At 44.5% G+C, this 18836-nt stretch overlaps 3 protein-coding genes across 4 annotated transcripts; 2 read left to right on the forward strand and 1 right to left on the reverse strand.

Moving 5' to 3' along the window:
- Positions 1–908: 908 nt before the first annotated feature.
- Positions 909–1844, reverse strand: LOC120032724 (gamma-crystallin M2-like). The gene is made up of 3 exons (XM_038978915.1): positions 1820–1844; positions 1350–1615; positions 909–1209 (listed from the first exon to the last, which is right to left on the reverse strand). The coding sequence occupies exons 1-3, from the start codon at positions 1842–1844 to the stop codon at positions 910–912; spliced, it is 591 nt and encodes a 196-aa protein (XP_038834843.1). The 3' UTR covers position 909.
- A 1575-nt stretch (positions 1845–3419) lies between these two features.
- LOC120032886 (secernin-2-like) lies at positions 3420–9749 on the forward strand. Its single transcript, XM_038979114.1, has 9 exons — positions 3420–3526; positions 4453–4621; positions 5190–5371; positions 6582–6781; positions 7600–7815; positions 8123–8288; positions 8750–8930; positions 9137–9296; positions 9420–9749. The coding sequence occupies exons 2-8, from the start codon at positions 4454–4456 to the stop codon at positions 9290–9292; spliced, it is 1269 nt and encodes a 422-aa protein (XP_038835042.1). The 5' UTR covers positions 3420–3526; position 4453; the 3' UTR covers positions 9293–9296; positions 9420–9749.
- Positions 9750–11303: 1554 nt separating this feature from the next.
- On the forward strand, positions 11304–18367 carry LOC120032632 (YLP motif-containing protein 1-like). 2 transcript variants are annotated; one of them, XM_038978809.1, is made up of 5 exons: positions 11304–11539; positions 14461–15348; positions 15382–17370; positions 17540–17614; positions 17828–18367. In XM_038978809.1, the coding sequence occupies exons 1-4, from the start codon at positions 11474–11476 to the stop codon at positions 17594–17596; spliced, it is 3000 nt and encodes a 999-aa protein (XP_038834737.1). In that variant the 5' UTR covers positions 11304–11473; the 3' UTR covers positions 17597–17614; positions 17828–18367. The 2 variants fall into 2 exon arrangements, with proteins under 2 accessions (XP_038834737.1, XP_038834736.1); XM_038978808.1 differs by having other exon boundaries at positions 14461–17370.
- The last annotated feature ends 469 nt before the right edge of the window (positions 18368–18836 follow it).

The raw sequence follows: 18836 nt of genomic DNA on the forward strand, positions 1-18836 counted from the left end.
AACACCTCTCACCACCTTAGTGCTTTGACATCCTTTTTCCTAGACACTCAACACCCAAACAAAGCTGGGCATAGCTGAGCACTGATATGGCCAAGTGTTCAACGACAACTGGAATCAAAAGCCAAAAACCTAAAGGTTAAAGGTGTTTGTGTTTATACTTCACTTCACAAGTATCCTTTCGTATGTGTGGACGACACCCTATTAGGCTTAGACAACAAAGGGAAATAATTTAGCTATTGATCAAAAGCGCGAAGAGACTTGTAGACTTGGAATGGACTCAACCCCTTCACTGGAGCCAAACATATTAGTAACAGAGGGTAATAACAATGTCCTAAACTTAATTTTGACAGCAATTTCAGAAATGCTGTTTGGCTGGTTTATATCGTTTCCTTTTGTATTGCCAAGTTACTTCCGTGGAGTATCATTGTCAAAACAAATAAACTCACAGACAGGATCAGAGTCCTGAGGCTGACAGTCTAGTCCAGCTACAAGACCACCAACTGTGATGTAACATTGAGAGTTTTAGCACTGAAACAATTTGCATAGAAGGCCTGGTGCATGTTTTGCACCACAATGAGTGACAACTAGATACATAGATATGTCATATCTTAATTTGATCATTCTGCTGTTGCTGCGAATCTTCCTGCGCTAAATGAAAATACCCTCAAATAAAATATGGCATTATGTACTGTCGCATCATATGAAACATTTGATCTCAAATCCAAAATATTCAAAATGTTCATTCTTAGCTTCACTGTCCAAATACATATGTAAGGGACAGTATATGACAAGGGATGCAGGTGTGAGGACAACAAATCAGCAGGCACATTTTTTTGTCACACAAAAAAAGGGAAAGATTTAATAGGTTTGTGAATTATTTTATTCAATGGCTTTACTTGCTACGGGTATTTAGTACCAGGAGTCCATGATACGCCTCATGCTCATGAACCTCATACCACTCATGCCGCCCATGGCTCCCATTCCCATGCCCATGCTGAAGTTGCTGTACTCTCCAGGCCTCATGTACATCATCCTGCCTCTGAAGTGGGGCTGCTCGTACATCAGCCAGTGGCCTTCCATCACGTTGCAGGACTGGCATTTGGACATGCGGTAATGATCCATGATGTTGTCACAGTCGTCCATCATCTCGTGCATCTGCCCTCCAAAGTTCTCTCTGTCGTAGATCCTCATCCTGTAGTTTCCTCTGTGCTGTTAGGATAAAAGTACAGGTTTCATAGATGAGATAATTATTTAGAACGTTGCTTAATATGAGAGTGTGACCATTATAAATATGTTTTACCGTCAATGACAAGAGGTGACTATTTTAAGATTAGATATTTTCGACCTACCATGGCGATCATGCGGCAGGACTTGATGCAGTCACTCATTCCAAAGTGCTGCATGTAGTCAGGGTACTCGCCCCTCCTCATGAAGTACTGGTTTCCCATGTAGTTGTTGCGGTTGTACAGCATCCAACAGCCACTCTCAACCCTGCAGGAGTGGCACCTGCTCAGGTAGGAGCTCATGTCACTGCAGTCACTGCTGCACTCATAGGAACGACCCTGGAAGTTCCTGTCCTCGTAGAAGACGATCTGAAAATATAATGGAATAATTTCTATGAATTAAACAATTGTATGAAAGAAACATTTTATAGAAATGTGGGATAGTCTACTATTCAGTCACAATGGCAACCAGGATATTGGGATGAGTCAAACATTCATGTTTTAGTTTGTGGTGCTAGAGCGCTAGATCCCTTTTGTATACCAATCTAGAAAAATGTTGGTATGTATTTTCAAAACCTTCCCAGTGCTTACCTTGCCCCTGTTCATGTTGGTGGTGGACATGTTTGCTAACTGTGCTGCTGGTTGCTGCTCCTGAACTTACTTCCTACCTGGATTAACCCTTTCTTTTATACCTGACCAAACCCAAAGAATCGCTAGCTCCATTGTTCAAATCCCTGACCCAGCAACATGCTATAGAGGCCTATTGAGGCCACTGAGGTTATGTCCACATTTCCAGAAAGGCTGCTTTTCAATTGGTTGTTTCTCTTACAAAGTAACATAAAGCCTTTTGAGAGTTTACTCTCAAATTTGAAAGTTCTTCATACATAAGTTTTCAAATCTTACTTGAAGGATAACTTTTATTAATTAGAAAATGACATTTCCTGAAGTAAATGTGTGTGCTTGAAAGTCTTGAAGTATTTATGGTTGTGAAATAGTAGTATAGTGGTAGTGGTAGCAACAGGTGTAGTAATGGTAGAAGTAGTATTGGTAGTAATAGGGTTTTCATAGGCTATGGGTTAGTTATAGTTACCTATTTTGGGGTGGTTTGTTGGTTTGGAGTTATTATAGTTGGTTATAGGGGGCTAGTACAGTAAGATAGAGTGAGTACTATAGCATCATTAGCCATATTATGTGTTTTTAAGCTCTCTAAGGTCTTTAGTTTGAACATTCTGAATGTTTTGTGGCAGTTTAGAATGTTGAAACCTGCATTCTGCCTTTAAAATGGAATATAAAAAGCTATAGTTTATGAAGTATGAATGGTAGCAACAAACTGTGTTAAAGCAATCTAAGTTGATTCAGTCTGCACATGTCAACTTTGGATTGGGGTTTGTAGCTGGGACAGTTCAAGAGCAGGTGGCAAATCCACATTTTGCCTTTAAATCTATGGAAATGTATGCACATTTCAAACATTTTTTTTCAAAAGGTATACATAGTATCAAAAAGCTGTATACAAACACACCATTCTAAACCGGTCTGCACGTTTTAAAGATTGAATTGAGTTTTTAGCTTTAACGGTTCTGGAGGAGTAGTGGCTCCATTTTTTACCTGTCCTCTCCATTTAAACCTATGGCCATTAAAATGCATTGGGATATATGCAAAAGTGTTTGTGTGTGAAAGGTAAGCTATAAGTAGTATCAAAAATGATTGATCATACAACCTGAAGACAGCAAGCCTGCACGTTTTAAAGTTGTTTTGGTGTTGGTTGCTTTTACAGTTTTGGGCTACAGGTGGCAGCAGAAGGAGAGTAATAAGTATGTCGGGTTTTCGAAGTTGTTCTTGCTTTCAGCAGGCGCATCTAATGATTTGACATGTTAGCACAAACCGATCTGGGACCAGGCTATTAGTGCACTGAGAATAAAAACATACTGGTTATTAATCATTACAGTGTAGCCTACATGCCATGGATGGGATGGATATGCTCTTTTTGAGCAATTAAATTATCTATTTGATAATAGAATATAGAGGGCCCAAATCTAAAAAGTTGTGATGATGTATTCTTGAATCATGCGGAAATGTTCCCAATTACTTTATTTGGAACAATCTCATTGTGCGCTTGTTACAGCAACATTTGTTGGCTAATTGTTGAATAGGGCTATACACTTGTTTTTCAGTTATGTATTTGCAACAAGTAATCAACGAGACTAGACCTTTAAATACAACCTTTGGATACGATCACGTGGTACAGTAGCTCAACTACAATCTGCCTTCTCGTAGCTACCACGTCTGGTTTTGCGATTAAAAAGGTAACATTTTTCCTGTAGGAATTTGCAACATATCAGTAGCTACAGTAGCCCTATTACTCAACAGATTATAACGACAGCCAACCCTTGGATTGAGATGAAATGACAGTCGTTTATTTGTGCATTTTAGCGTGATATCTCCTGAAACTGGGAAGTGACAGCAAGGGCACATCGCTAACGATACCGTTTATATAGGCCCTATCTTAAATAAACATTTGACTAAAGCCCATTTTAGGCTATCACGTCTCCACAAGACTTCGATCACATTGTTTAAAATGTTTCCGCATTTTAGCGTTACTAAATAGCCATGTTGATAAGAAGAAGGAGACGGCAAGGACCATTCGGATTTGTAAAGATTACCGAGAAGTGCAGTGCACAAGACAGCCTCCTTATCGCTCTGTTTGAGAAGGGATGGGCAATGCACTAGTTGACAGGAAGAACATATTATACCTGAGACTGCCCTAAATATACTGTATAGGGGATGGATGCCTTATGTCACGTGTGCCCATTCTATATGTGTGCCCATTCTATAGGCTTCTTAGGCTATATACAATAGACATAGTGTGAAATGAAATAGAAATGGTAAAAACATGACTAACTGATAGTGACAGTGATATACAGTATGTGTATATGTTTGAGTTTGCTTAAACAGGCAGTTAACCCACTGTTCCTAGGCCGTCATTGAAAATAAGAATTTGTTCTTAACTGACTTGCCTAGTTAAATAAAGATAAAATACTTTTTTTATTGACCAACATAACTATGAGTGTTCCTGATTTTACCGATGTATGACTAAGGCTAGGATTTTTTTCCTGATAATTTGTCCTGACCGGGAAAAACTCCTGACTTCTGATATGATAGCGGTTTATTTCCTGGTAATATATTTGTTATGGTGTTTGTTTGTCCTTTGTTTGTTTGTTTGTTCATGCAGGATGGCAGAGCCTGAGCCACCCCTCTCGTGTGACTGCTTTGTGTCCTTGCCCCCTGGCTCACAAGATGATCACGTGATCTTTGGGAAGAACTCTGACCGTCCTAGAGATGAGGTCCAGGAGGTTCTTTACTACCCAGCAACCAGTCACCCATCTGGGACCATGCTGGAGGTAAACTAGGCCTAGCTTCACTTCTCCCCATAGATTGACCCTGCTGCAAATTACAATCCTGCTGCCATCTTGGATCGGGGCTCTCTTGAAAAAGAGATTTGATCTCAATGAGATTAAACCTGGATAAAGCATGGTTAAAGAACTCAAATCCATCTGCCCTCTGAACATTGTATGTAGGCCTGTAGTCAGAGTGTAGGCATTTATGTTAAAAATGGTCACAACAGGTGTTTTGCACTGTGAACAACATCACTAATTGGATTAGAGTTGTTTTCACTGGTGAGCAGTCAGTCTGGGCAATATAACGGAGAAGGATTATCAAACCTCTAAAATACCCCTCCTTGGTATACACAATCAACATGTTCTAATTTACTATTCACTAAGTTTAAAGTTTGAATGATAGACTATCATTTATATGTATTTTCACGCCTTTATGTTACCAACGGTTTACACGACAGGTTTGAGGTATTGGCTGAGTATGTGTTGGTATGGTTTGCCAGTAAAATGTATGATACAATCACATTAAAAGAGAATTGAACAACAATGTAAGTCTCCATCTCTCCTCCTGCAGTGCACGTACATTCAGATCCCCCAAGCAGAACACACCCATGCTGTGGTCCTCAGCCGGCCTTCCTGGCTGTGGGGGGCCGAGATGGGGGCCAACGACAAGGGGGTTTGCATCGGGAATGAGGCTGTGTGGACCCGCGAAGCTATCGATCCAGGGGAAGCCCTGCTAGGAATGGACCTGGTCCGGTAAGCCCGGCTAACCGTAGGCCAGCATACCAAACAGTAGTGTTGTTTTGGGGCCAAGTGAATCCTAACTTCTGAATCACCACCTGGTCCGAAAGATAGAGAGACGAGTTGAGCTGGCTGGGCTTGCTGTTGGGTCAGGTTCCTGACCGAGCGGTCTGATTGAATGACTGGCCGGTCTATTTCAGACATTGGATCCCAGGACCAGGAACGATAGAGAAGCGCTGCCCTTTAAGAATCAATTTACTAACTTCAGAATCACATCACTCAAAGTTTGGTGTGAATAATCAATGCATTAATGTCATTGGTAAATTTGTTGAATAGTAGGTATCCTAACTGGAGATGTGCAAGTATTTCAGCCCGTAGTCAGAAAAGCAAAATAGGGCTAGGCAGTAGCAGATGGGCTACTGTAAATGTACTAGGTAGACTTCCTTCATCACAGGTTAATACTTACATGTGTGCGTAGGGACTAGTCGTGTAAACAAAGATAGGCCAACTGCCAAAACATTTCTATGGGAGTTTTGATTGAATCCGGCCCAAGTGTGTTTTCACTTATGTCATAAAGCTGCCTTTACATTGTCATAAGCATAACATTTTAAAGGATTTTGTAACGCTCACGCACCATGGAGCCTATTCAAGTGTAATGCTGAACAAATCAATGTAACAGTTAGCAGTTTGCAATGGCAGCCACAGGTTGGTCCTGTTGTACCACTGACTGCAGTGATATAGCAGCAGCAGGACTAACCTACTCCAGGGGTTGCTGCTCTGTGGCTGACCCTATGCTGCTCTGTGGCTGACCCTATGCTGCTACCAGCCTCACAGCTGTGTGTATGTACTGTGTCCGGGGAATAGTATAAGACAGAATGTTCTATTCTATTTCATTCTATTCTACTCATGATCTATTCTATTCTACCACTATTCTATTCCAGTGTTTCCCAACCCTAGTCCTCCTGTACCCCTAACAGTACACATTTTGATTGTAACCCTGGACAAGACCACCTGATTCAACTTGTCAACTAATCGTCAAGCCCTCAATGAGCTGAATGAGGTGCGTTTGTCAAGAGCTACAAAAAAAATGTGTACTGTTGGGGGTACTCGAGGACCAGGTTTGGGAAACACTGTTCTATTCTACCGGTATTCTACTCTACTCTACTTTATTCTACTCTACTCCACTCTGCTCTACTCTACTCTACTCTATTCTATTGCTTGACAGCTTGGGGCTTGAGCGTGCGGACAGTGCCTGGGGGGCGGTGAGTGTGATCACTGGTCTGCTGGAGCAGCACGGCCAGGGGGGGCCATGCAGGGAGGACCCGGCGCCCTTCAGCTACCACAACTCCTTCCTCCTGGTGGACCGCAACGAGGCCTGGGTCCTGGAGACCGCCGGCAAGCTCTGGGTGGCACAGAAAGTCACAGGTGAGGAAACTGCTGTAACACCGTGGGAGCTGTAGTGTGAATGAATGTGGGGGGGGGGGGGGGGGGGGGGGGGCTGAGGGTGGCACAGGAAGTTACATGGTGAGGAAACTGCTGTAACACCGTGGGAGCTGTAGTGTGAATGGATGTTGGGGGCGGGGCTGAGGGTGGCACAGGAAGTTACATGGTGAGGAAACTGCTGTAACACCGTGGGAGCTGTAGTGTGAATGGATGTTGGGGGCGGGACTGAGGGTGGCACAGGAAGTTACATGGTGCGGAAATTGCTCTAACGTCACTGGAGCTGTAGTGTGGACAGAAGTTTTGAAACAGGTTCGTTTCGGGGTAATCTCTGTTAAGGAGTAAAATCTCACGGAACTTGGTCAGCTGAGTGATTAATTTCTTTGTTCATACAGTCCGTGTTAGAAATTGAGAGTGGCAAATATGAAGTCTCCACCCTCACATAAAGACATTTCAGCCAAAGCCCCCCCCCCCCCCCCCTTCCGGTCTGTGTGGGCACACGTGCGAACCAAAGCAGTTTAAGCACCGCCTTCACCCAATCCTGATAGGTGCAAATAACCAGTGACGAAAACCCCAAAACCGGACCTAATGCTGCTCCTTATCTCACACATCCCATTCAGTCTCTGCAGATATTTCAGTCTCTTCGCAAAATCTGCCCACGGGAGATTAGTTTTGTGGTTTTACCCTTATGGTTGTGGTTAGGATAGTGGGAGGGTAAGCTGATCCTAGAACTGTGCATATCTGAGCAACTTATACCAGCAGCATACAACTATGCACCCCCCACCTGTCTTTGCTTCCCACAGAGGGGGTGAAGAACATCTCCAATGCGCTGACCATCGGGACGGATATCTCGGCGGAGCACCCAGAGCTGCGGAGTGTGGCCCAGGCCCAGGGTTGGTGGAGCGGCGAGGGAGAGTTCTGCTTCAACGAGGTGTTCAAGTCTGAAAACCCCCCCGCCAGGATGGAACTGGCCAAGAAGCGCTACAGTGGGGGCACACAGCTCCTCCAACAGCATGATGGTGAGGGAGACTATTCTTTCTATTCTAATCTAATTCAACACATTCAACTCCTTATAACTGTAAAAACTCCCAAAATAATGTTAAAGCAGGCTCTATTAACAACACTATACATGGTTGGTTTGGTTGCCGTATTGCTTATACAGCTATTTTTAATAAAGGCCTGGTATCCCCTCTTACCATAGAAAGTAAATTGAATGTAACTAGCAATGTCATTTCCTGTCTCCTGCCATTTCCTCTCCGGTCGGCTTTCCAATAAAAATAGACGACTAATAACCTACTTAGACGATACATTTTCTGGGTTCCCCAGGTTCTGTGACGGCCGAGGTGATGATGTCCATCCTGAGGGACAAGCCCAGTGGGATCTGCATGGACTCTGGGGGGTTCCGCACCACTGGCAGCATGGTGTCCATCCTGCCCCGCAACCCCAGCCTGCCCTGCATCCATTTCCTCACTGCCACCCCCGACCCCTCCAGGTGCGTCACCTCACCGGCCTGGTCCCAAACGAATCACTCTGACCCTAACCCCATTGTTGTCTGCTCCTTGTGTTTAATCTAAATGAGCTGGATAAGTGTGTGACAAATGTTTAGGAAACTCCTCCTAGCTTACCAGATTGCTATGTGGTAATGTTACTATTTTGCTGATACCTTTCCAGTCCTTTCAGATTTGCAAGAGAGACTCAACAAGGGTGTAGGAGAGGTGGAAAGGGATTGGTTTGGAACCAGGCCCAGGAACCCCTCAGGCTATCTGGAAGTGCTTCTTAAGATTCAGACTCAGATACGCTCTTTGCCTTTTATCTCTGTATTGCTCTTTTTCATCTTCATAATTTCCCCCTTTGGCAAAACTGCTTCCTGATAGGAGTTTCTCTGTGTCTGTGTGTTTCATTTGGTCCTTACCACCTCCCCTCCTCCTACCGGGCTGTCCTCCGTCCTGCCAGGTCTGTTTTCAAGCCTTTTATCTTCTCTGAGTCTGTGACCCCAGTGTCGAGGGTGATCTCCCCACAGTACGGCCCAGACGACCCAGTCAGGAAGCAGCCGCGCTTCCAGAGCCAAGTGGACCGCAGGCACGACCTGTACAAGGCCCATGAGGGGGCCCTGCAGACTATGGAGACCAACCCGGTATATATATATATATATTTACATTGATGAGTGTGGGTATGGACTGATGGATATTATGTGACGTACGTCACCGACTATGAACTTTCAGAATTTCCTATAAACTTCACAAATTGCTGTTTGTCAGGTCTTCTCTGCTTGTGCACGTGCTTGTGTGTGGGGGGGCATTCATGTGTGTATTTTTGCGTGTGTGTGTTTCTGTCCCTCAGGACGCAGGGAATGCTCTGACTGAGACGTTGAGGATGTTGGAGGGCCAGTGTCTGACGGACATATCAGCCCTGCTCAGTGGAGAATCACCAGCAGAAGAGGAACTGGGGGACCTGTTCTTTGACTGTGTGGACACGGAGCTGAAGTTCTACCAGTGAGGAGGTAAGAACCGTGTGTGTGTGTGTGTGTGTGTGTGTGTGTGTGTAGTAGTAGTGTGTCTCTGTTTCAGAAGTACAGTGACCTTCTCATTACGCCAATGCTGCCTCCAGTTGCTCTCTGTTACAGCGCCCTCATGTGGAGATCGCTAGTGCTTGCAGTTCAGCAGGAGATGGCCCTGGGACTGTTACGTCCTGTGCTCCTGTTAGATTGGTTCCCTCCCGTCTCATGCATACGAACCCCCTTGATGCCATTCCATCCATCATTGACACAGAATATAAATGTCTTAACGTTCATGGGATTGGAGCATCATTATCATTTGTATCACTTTCGGGAGCAATGCTCGCCCCACATTAGTGAGTATGTGATAGACCACTACAGGAGTGTACAGTACCAGTCAAAAGTTTGGACACACCTACTCATTCAAGTGTTTTTCTTATTTTACTATTTTCTACATTGTAGAATAATAGTGAAGATGTCCAAACTATGAAACACATATGGAGTCATGTAGTAACCAAAAAAGTTTAAACCAATCAAAATACATTTGATATTCTTCAAAGTAGCCATCCTTTTCCTTGATGACAGCTTTGCACACTCTTGGCATTCTCTCAACCAGCCTCACCTGGAATGCTTTTCCAACGGTCTTGAAGGAGTTCCCACATATGCCTTGCACTTGTTGGCTGCTTTTCCTTTACTCTGCGGTCCAACTCATGAGATCGGGGGATTGTGGAGGCCAGGTCATCTGATGCAGTGTAGCTACTTTGAAGAATCTCAAATATAAAATATATTTTGATTTGTTTAACACATTTTTGGTTACTACATGATTCCAAATGTGTTATTTCATAGTTTGGATGTCTTCACTATTATCCTACAATGTGGAAAATAGTAAAAATAAAGAAAAACCCTGGAATGAGTTGGTGTGTCAAGTTTTGACTGGTACTGTATGTCTGTGACTGTGCAGATCTGTTTCACATTTAACACCTACTGTAAGTACGCCATTTGTAAAACGTGCTATTCATTGTTACAAGTGAATGGGGGTTAGTTGACTGACTGCCCCCATGAGAATGAACTAATAAAATATTAGCTCTGTCTGCTGATGTGTCCTGTATTTATTAACACTGTAGTTTAAAACAAACACTGGTGTATTCAATTCAGTATTTCAGTATGTACTGACATATTTAGTAAAGAATTCAACAAATGTTGTACAGTTTTGTTAAAGTTGGGGAAATTCTAAATCCTGCCACCAACAGGACGTGTTGCACTTCCAATCCTATAAAATATCTTAACTAATAACTTCAGAAGTAACCTAACAAAAGTTTGCCTATTATATTGACAAGATTTTTGAGTGACCGATCTAACAGTGGAAATTGAAATTACATGTCCTCATAGATTGAAGCCAGGTTGGAGGAGGCGAGATCAGGTGGGACCATTCAGCCAATGAGAGGGCAGATACGCGTTTGAACAACAGCCGTAGAGATTGAAAGAAGACTCATAATTCTATCGGAGCTATTATTGTATCAGTACATTTTCTTTTTCATTGTCTGATTTCTTCCAACTCATAGGAATGCCCACCCAGTTGACTACTTTAAAATAGTGGAAGCCCTCAATTTCAATGTCCATGCTAAGACAAGTTATATCCATGATGTGTCCTCTATCTCCATGGCCCAACTCCAATATAAAGTCTTTCTTTTTTTTAAATTGCCGAAATGCCACGTGCATCCACTTAAATCAGTGCATTCGTATCAACCTAGCCACTACGGAACTTATATTCGATCAAATAAGCCTGATGTAACAAATTAGCAATTACAATTTTTGTTGACCAAATTCGACACACTCTCATTGACCTCAATACAAAAATGCCTCTTTTCCTGGGCTTATTTTAATGGCTAGAGTTTGGGCGGAGTAAAACCTCACGCTTTGCCTCTTGCTCTCTGACCTTACGGAGTCCCCACATCCGTTTTTCAGTGGAAACGGAAGTTAGGTTGAAAATACTGTATCCGTGAAAACCGGAAACATCCGCTTTCTCCCAACCCCGCTGGAGAGGTATGACTGGAAAAGCTAACTAGCTGTAAAACCATAGTTTCTAAACCTTTTTATTTCTACACTATAATACTACAATTTGGTTTTCAAGTCAAAGAGCTCAGTGGTAGGGCGATCAAATATCTGAACCGTCAAAATCCAGAATGAGACGACACACAACATATAATGATGAAGACCTGCGCGATGCTACCAGGAGGAAAGGCGAGAAGGTAAATAATCCGTTTTGTCTGTTCTTGCACATGCATTTCTAGAAGTATTGGCAATGTGACTATTTACATTTGGTGATTTAATTTATTTGCCGGTACCTTCCTGACTGGCATATTTATGTTTAAATAGCCAGCCTGCTCTGAAAATGACATTAGCTAACGTTAGCTAATCTGACGTAAGCTAGCTAGTTGCTAGGAAACTCTGATCTGCTTCTAAAATACGTGGACTGGATTTCTTTTATATCATGTTTTTACAAGTTTAATTCAATGTAACGGGTATGACGACCAACTAAACTGTCTGACCTACCACATGCATCCACATCCAAGCATTCCTTACAAATTCTCTCAATTACCAAACTTCAGGTTTTATTTTGACGATGCATATATTATACATTTTGCAAGTTAGGAAAATAGTGTGGTTTGCCAAGTGGATTCTTCTTTTCCATGCGTTGGCAGTCGAAATACAGACCAGAAATTGAGTGTAGGGTTGAATTTCCGACACACAAAACTCACGCACAACTAACCCTCTCACTTACTATATACTACATCTACTACTACAAACCCCAGTTTAGTATTTTATTAGGCACCCCGTTAGCTGTTGTCAAGGCAGCAGCTACTCTTCCTGGGGGAACACACAAAACATCACATCATGCAAAAACATTGTGCATCATACAAATGCAGATTCCCACCACTACATCACAATTGTACATACAAATATACATTGCTCCACTACTACGTTACATTTTGGAAGAGATTTCCATGTAGTCATGGCTCTATATAGTACTGTGCGTTTCCTAGCCTCTGTTCTGGATCTGGGGACTGTGAAGAGAATCCTGGCAGCATACTAGCATGTCTTGTGGAGTATGTATGGGTGTCTGAGCTGTGTGTTAACTTATTGAACAGATAGTTTGATACTTTCAATACCTCAATACCCCCAGTGTAACACAGTTTCTTTGACCCCCCCCCCCCCCCCCCCCCCCCCCCCCCCCCCTAAAATAAACGATGGCTGTCCATGGTGCTGAAATTGCGAAGGCATCTATAGCTTTGCTTTGGCTAATGGATAAATGTTTATTGGTAGGCGTAGTTGGTAGTCATTTTCTCATGTTAAGCCTAACATTTCACGAACCTATACATGTCGCAATGCTGCCATTTTTAGACTGCTGACTGGTGGCAATAATGTGATTACTTGTTCAGTAATTAAAATTCAACATTCAGATTGTAGATTCATGTTTTTATGCAACAGCATACTAATCAGCTACCAATGGATTTTTAAAATAATATACAACTGTCCTGTATAGGCTACCTGAACCTGCATGTCATGAGCCGTCCTCGTGCTCTCGCCTAGCTTAGATGGAACGTTGTTGTGAGTAAAACCAGTCTATTAGTGCCAAATAAGTAGGTCCACCCTCAAAACACTAGTTTACTAGGGATTCTTTCATTATTCAGTGTACTATCTATAGCCATGTACTGTATTTAGCTGCTATTTAGCTGCGTTTTATAAAGGTAGCAGGTAGCCTAGTGGTTAGAGCGTTGGACTCGTAATCGGTTGCTTGATCGAATCCCCGAGCTGACAAGGTAAAAATCTGTTCCTAGGCCATCATTGTAAGTAAGAATTTGTTGTAAACTGACTTGCCTAGTTAAATAAAATAAAAAAAAAACAGGGGAAAAAGTACTTGGCTTGAGGGTAAAATCAGCCACTATTTATTGTTGAACTCAGCGGGTTTTGTCTGGCTAATAGCCTACACAAATGGGCTGCAATATTCAAGGTAAATTAAATCTAACTTGAGAGAGTCTCCTGAAGTCCTCAAAATTTTTTGTGCAAATCTTTTCACAACGGCCTGTAAGTCCAGGTTGCGGACCCGACTGTTTTCTATACGGAGTATTGCCAACCCAGACAGTCTTTCCTGGCATGTTTCATTATAGGCCTATGTCCATTGCGCTGCACAAAAACTAGAAGCACAAGCATTTTGCTATACTCTCATTAACATCTGCTAACCATGTGTATGTGACAAATAAAAATTGATTTGATTTGAAAATGTAAATGTGTTCTTGAATAATGCATGCCAAGATATACCTGAGATAAGGGACTGTTGATATTTGCAACCACACAACTCAAGCACCGGTTCACCAGTATGAACGAAATCGCAAACCGCTTTTTTTGTCTGTCCAGTATCCAGGACGACCTGTCCCCAGAGCTTCCAATACATTCATTTCTTTCCATAACGTGTTGAAGCCGGCAATGAAGGAGAATGAGAGGTCCAATTAAAGGTGTTGCAGAACTGCTGTATTTGAAGCACAACTCACTTCTGCCCAGTTTCCCGAATGTTGCTATGGCAATCAAGCTGTGTTTACAATCCTGTAACAGTCGCTTCTGCGGAGAGATCGTTTTCTAAACTAAAACTCATAAGGAACTAACTTTGACGCATTAGGTTCTCGGTCTGATATGAGCTGTTGAACCCCTGAGTAAGCTCCACTCATTGCACTGGCGCCGTCGTAGCCTTAACCACGGCATTTGTTCACCGATATCCCCTCAATCAGTGATTTATTTTTTTGAAGGCCCGAGGCACTTTTTCATTCACATTCCCGAAGCCCAAGAAACAAACACTTAGCTTACCTATGGAAATTAAAAGCGTTAATATGAATTACTTTTTTGAGGGTTACTGTCAAAATTCTTGATAGACAGACTACTTTGAGCCAGGAGAGACTGACATACATGTTGCGGATGTTAGCCCTCCGTGTACATTTAAGGGCCAGACATTCTACTCGGTTCTGGGCCAACTGTACTTTGCCTATGTCCTTCTTTGCAGAACTTGACCATATAACTGGTATGAATCATGTCAACCTTCATCCATTTTTAAGCTATAAAGCAAGCAGCTGTCTTAGTGGATGGTTATCCATTGATATTCTCTCATGTCTCTTGTTAGGTCCCTGAGGATAAACAACACGAATCCACCATTTACTCATTCAGGACACAGGAGCAGGACACAGCAGCCACAGGCTTCCAGCGCTTCCTCAATGTCCTCAACAAAGGGGTGGACATCAACAAGCTCTCAAAGATTGTCAACAACGTGAATGAGTTACCCCCTATTCAGGAGGGCCATCCCAAGACTGCCTACAGGAGTGAGTATACGGAGGCCCCAGCTCAGAACTCTCAGGATTGCTTGGGGCCCCAGAGTAGAGCTCTGCCACAAGACAACAGTCACTCACACATTCGTGGAGAAAGGAGGCCGGATCTCCCACATGGCCAGCTCCAGAGCCTGCTGGAGTCCATCGGGCTAGACCTGGGGGTGGAGGAGTTGGGCCGACTGACAGACCGGACCAAGGAGAAGCTATACGGAATGAAGAGAGACCAGGAGAGGAGTCCCTTGACGTCAGACAGGCACTCTAGTGCTAGAGACTGGGACAGAGAACGAGACGAGGACACAGAGGGGGACAGATCTAAGAGAAATGGAGAAAGAGACCGGGACAGAGACTGGGCCAGTTCTGAGAGAGACCGAGAGAGAGACGGGGACAAATCTGAGAGAGACCGGGACAGGCGCTCTAATACCATGGACAGGCGCTCTGGTCCCAGGGACAGGCACTCTAGTACCAGGGACAGAGACAGACACTCTGGTTCCAGAGACAGGGACAGGCACTCGGGTACCAGGGACAGCAACAGGGACAGACGCTCTAGTACCAGGGACAGCAACAGGGACAGGCGCTCTAGAACCAGGGACAGCGAGAGAGATAGGCACTCTGATACCAGGGACAGTGAGAGAGACAGGCCCTCTGGTACCAGTGACAGGGGCTCTAGTACCAGGGACAGAGACGAGGACAGGCGCTCTAGTACCAGGGACAGAGACGAGGACAGGCGCTCTAGTACCAGGGACAGAGACGAGGACAGGCGCTCTAGTACCAGGGACAGAGACGAGGACAGGCGCTCTAGTACCAGGGACAGAGACGAGGACAGGCGCTCTAGTACCAGGGACAGAGACGAGGACAGGCGCTCTAGTACCAGGGACAGAGACGAGGACAGGCGCTCTAGTACCAGGGACAGAGACGAGGACAGGCGCTCTAGTACCAGGGACAGGCGCTCTAGTACCAGGGACAGGCGCTCTAGTACCAGGGACAGGCGCTCTAGTACCAGGGACAGAGACAGGGACAGGCGCTCTAGTACCAGGGACAGAGACAGGGACAGGCGCTCTAGTAACAGGGACCGAGACAGGGACAGGCGCTCTAGTAACAGGGACCGAGCCAGGGACCGACGCTCTAGTAACAGGGACAGAGACAGGGACAGGCGCTGTAGTACCAGGGACTGGGACAAAGAAAGTGACATGGATTGGTATAGGGACAAGTCCAAGGAAAGCTCTGCTGAGCTCAACACATACTCTAAGGACCCTATATATCCTCTTTCTCACCCTCCTAATGCATCTATGATGGCAACCTTCTCCACCACCCAGTTCTCTCTCTATACCAGCAGCCCCTACGCCAATGCCTTCCCTCCAGGTTGGGGTTATCCCCCTGGCACCATGCCACCTGGCCTTATGCCCCCTGGCACCATGCCCCCTGGTACCATGCCCCCTGGCACCATGCCACCTGGCCTTATGCCCCCTGGCACCATGCCCCCTGGTACCATGCCCCCTGGCGCCATGCCCCCTGGCCTTATGCCTCCTAGTACCATGCCCCCTAGCCTTATGCCCCCTGGTACCATGCCCCCTGGTAACATGCCCCCTGGCTTTATGCCTCCTGGTACCATGCCACCTGGTACCATGCCCCCTGGTAACATGCCCCCTGGCTTTATGCCTCCTGGTACCATGCCCCCTGGCCTTATGCCTCCTGGTACCATGCCCCCTGGCCTTATGCCCCCTGGCTTTATGCCCCCTGGCTTTATGCCCCCTGGTATTATGCCACCTGGTATTATGCCCCCTGGTATTATGCCCCCTGGTATTATGCCTCCCTTCCCATACCCCCCCCCTGGGTATCCACCCTACCCCAGCGCCCCACCAAATTACTCTAATAGCACAGCAGCCTTAAGCCAGACATACGCATACACCCAAGCTGCTAGCAACCTCCAGCTCTCATCTGCACAGCCTGCCAGTAACCACCAGTTAGCATATATCCCACTCCCATACAACCAGCCCACTGGCACCCTCCAGCAGCTAAACACCAAGTCCACTGGCAACCTGCTCCAGCTCATGAACCTCCAACTCCCAAACAGCAAGCCCGCTAGCACCCGCCAGCTTACATACATCCAGCCAGCTAGCAACCCCCAGGTCAAATCTACCCAGCCTGGTGGGACCCGCCAGCTTACATACATCCAGTCCGCTAGCAACCCCCAGGTCACATCTACCAAGCCCGCTAGCACCCGCCAGCTTACATACATCCAGACTGCTAGCAACCCCCAGGTCACATCTACCCAGCCCAATAGCGAACTCAAGTTCACAAGCACGGCTGTACTGACGCCAGCACTGAAAGTGTTGACCCCAGGCCCCATCTCCTTGAGCAAGGTCCAACAACTGAAGGAGCCGTCACCCCCCCGCTGTCTGCATTACGTTAAGACGGTGGTGCCCAAGGGCAGCAAGCGCCGCATGAGACGGTCAAGAGTCACGAGAAACAGGCAGGCGCTTGAAGTAAGGTGTAATAAATACAGGAAAGAGGTTCTGAGAAAGAGGAGAATATATCGAGATCTCCAAGGGAAGAGAGATGGACTGATTGCAAGAGCTGCAGCGAAAGTGGCCGCTCAGTTGGCTGCAAGGTATCCCAGGGCCCTCTCTGAAGCGGAGGCAGAGAGCAATGTTGAAGGGGAGAAAAAAACAATGCCTGAAGAAGCGATTAAGGGGAAACTAAAGAAGAAGGTTTGTGTAATTACTTCTGGAAGTACAGTATTATCGTTGGTATGAAAGACCTTTGCTTACTTCTATGCTGTTCTCAGTTTTGTCATTATTGCTTATGTCTTTTTACTAACGATATTATTCACCATTCAGTCATATTTTTGTTGACATGTGAGTGTTTACCATTTCTCAGCTTGAAGAGTTCAACCTGAAGATGAAGCGGAAATCGACGCAACAAACACCAACATAAACTCAAAGGCAGTTTGTTGTAAGTAAAAGCCGTATAAATACTCCATCTATTCCGTCCATCTATTCACTCCACTTTGGAGAAATTTGGAAAATTGAGTTGTGTCTTAAGTTAATGACCCTGGAATATTTGATTTGGGTCAGTTATGCAATGATTCTCTTATCAAATCAAGAATGCATGATTGTTTTTCTGTCATAGCAAGTAATTCGTCCGAACTCTTTCTCTTTTCTGCAGATCTTCACTTTGGCACCATGATCTCCTCCCACTAGAATAGAACCTGCTGCAGACCCATCCAGACCCTATGGACATCAGTTGGCTTACATTGTTACCTATCAACCATTTATAGATTTGTAATCTTTGAGCCACATCCTTTAAGGCTACATAGTGAAGATTTTTTTTCAGATTGCATTTATCTGTAGTAGCATGGGTACGGTCGGGCTTTTCTTGACAACGTGATCTGACTAGCAAAATTGATTGCCTATATAGGCTTTTCGCTTTAATTAGGTCCTGGAGATTTTCCTAGGCTGGTCATTTGGTCAGGAAAAACTCTTAACCCATTTCTCTGGATCCTCTTTCACTGTGTATATATACAAATAAAGAGTTATTTTATTTCTTTTTCTCAAAAAGTTACTTCAGTGTGGAAGTCGTGCTGATGCTCTAAACTATGCTTCACACTCCGTCCTGTTGGCGGCAGTATTGGAATTTTAATCATAAGGTGAAAAATCTACAGAAGCAGGTACAGCAGAAAAATAAAATACTTTTTGTCTTTGGCTAGCTAGATCGTTACTTTTGTGCTAGCTAATATATACATTTTTATGCAATTGTATTTGAAGTCAAACATTCTGTCAGTCTTTGGTAGCGTACGTGGAACTTGTTTGACGCCTCAAAATCTGAAATGACACTGCGAACATAATGAGATGGAACCCTCTTTCAGGCCTAAGACGAAGAGCGCGGGTGAGGTTGCAGACAGGAGGTAAACAATCGTTTTATAGTTACTGCTTTCAAATTAAGAATTAATTAATTAAGAATAAGGTCATGTGTTTGGTTATGATAAAAACAATTATTGGGCTATATGCTTCTGTCACGCTCACAGAATGTTCTGAAAATGACAGCTTGCAGCGTTAGCTACCTAGCTTAGTATTAGAGGTTCTGCATCAGATTCATGCAGGTTTAGTATTCTGAACATAGTTAGCATTTATGAGGCCAGCAATCACGTTCCTCACATGCTAGGAACGAATTTCCT

The sequence above is a fragment of the Salvelinus namaycush genome, chromosome 39 (assembly GCF_016432855.1).
Source record: "Salvelinus namaycush isolate Seneca chromosome 39, SaNama_1.0, whole genome shotgun sequence".
Taxonomy (NCBI): domain Eukaryota; kingdom Metazoa; phylum Chordata; class Actinopteri; order Salmoniformes; family Salmonidae; genus Salvelinus; species Salvelinus namaycush.

Bases quoted from the DNA above. Each gene is read 5' to 3' on its own strand.
- LOC120032724 (XM_038978915.1), bottom strand. From the start codon at position 1,844: ATGTCCACCACCAACATGAACAGGG. The intron at 1,616-1,819 runs GCAAGGTAAGCA...TTTAATTCATAG, and splicing joins CACCACCAACATGAACAGGG to AAATTATTCCATTATATTTT. The intron at 1,210-1,349 runs GTAGGTCGAAAA...TTATCCTAACAG, and splicing joins CCTGCCGCATGATCGCCATG to CACAGAGGAAACTACAGGAT.
- LOC120032632 (XM_038978808.1), top strand. From the start codon at position 11,474: ATGAGACGACACACAACATATAATGATGAAGACCTGCGCGATGCTACC. The intron at 11,540-14,460 runs GTAAATAATCCG...GTCTCTTGTTAG, and splicing joins CCAGGAGGAAAGGCGAGAAG to GTCCCTGAGGATAAACAACA. The intron at 17,371-17,539 runs GTTTGTGTAATT...ACCATTTCTCAG, and splicing joins AGGGGAAACTAAAGAAGAAG to CTTGAAGAGTTCAACCTGAA.
- LOC120032886 (XM_038979114.1), top strand. From the start codon at position 4,454: ATGGCAGAGCCTGAGCCACCCCTCTCGTGTGACTGCTTTGTGTCCTTG. The intron at 4,622-5,189 runs GTAAACTAGGCC...CTCCTCCTGCAG, and splicing joins CATCTGGGACCATGCTGGAG to TGCACGTACATTCAGATCCC. The intron at 8,289-8,749 runs GTGCGTCACCTC...CCGTCCTGCCAG, and splicing joins GCCACCCCCGACCCCTCCAG to GTCTGTTTTCAAGCCTTTTA.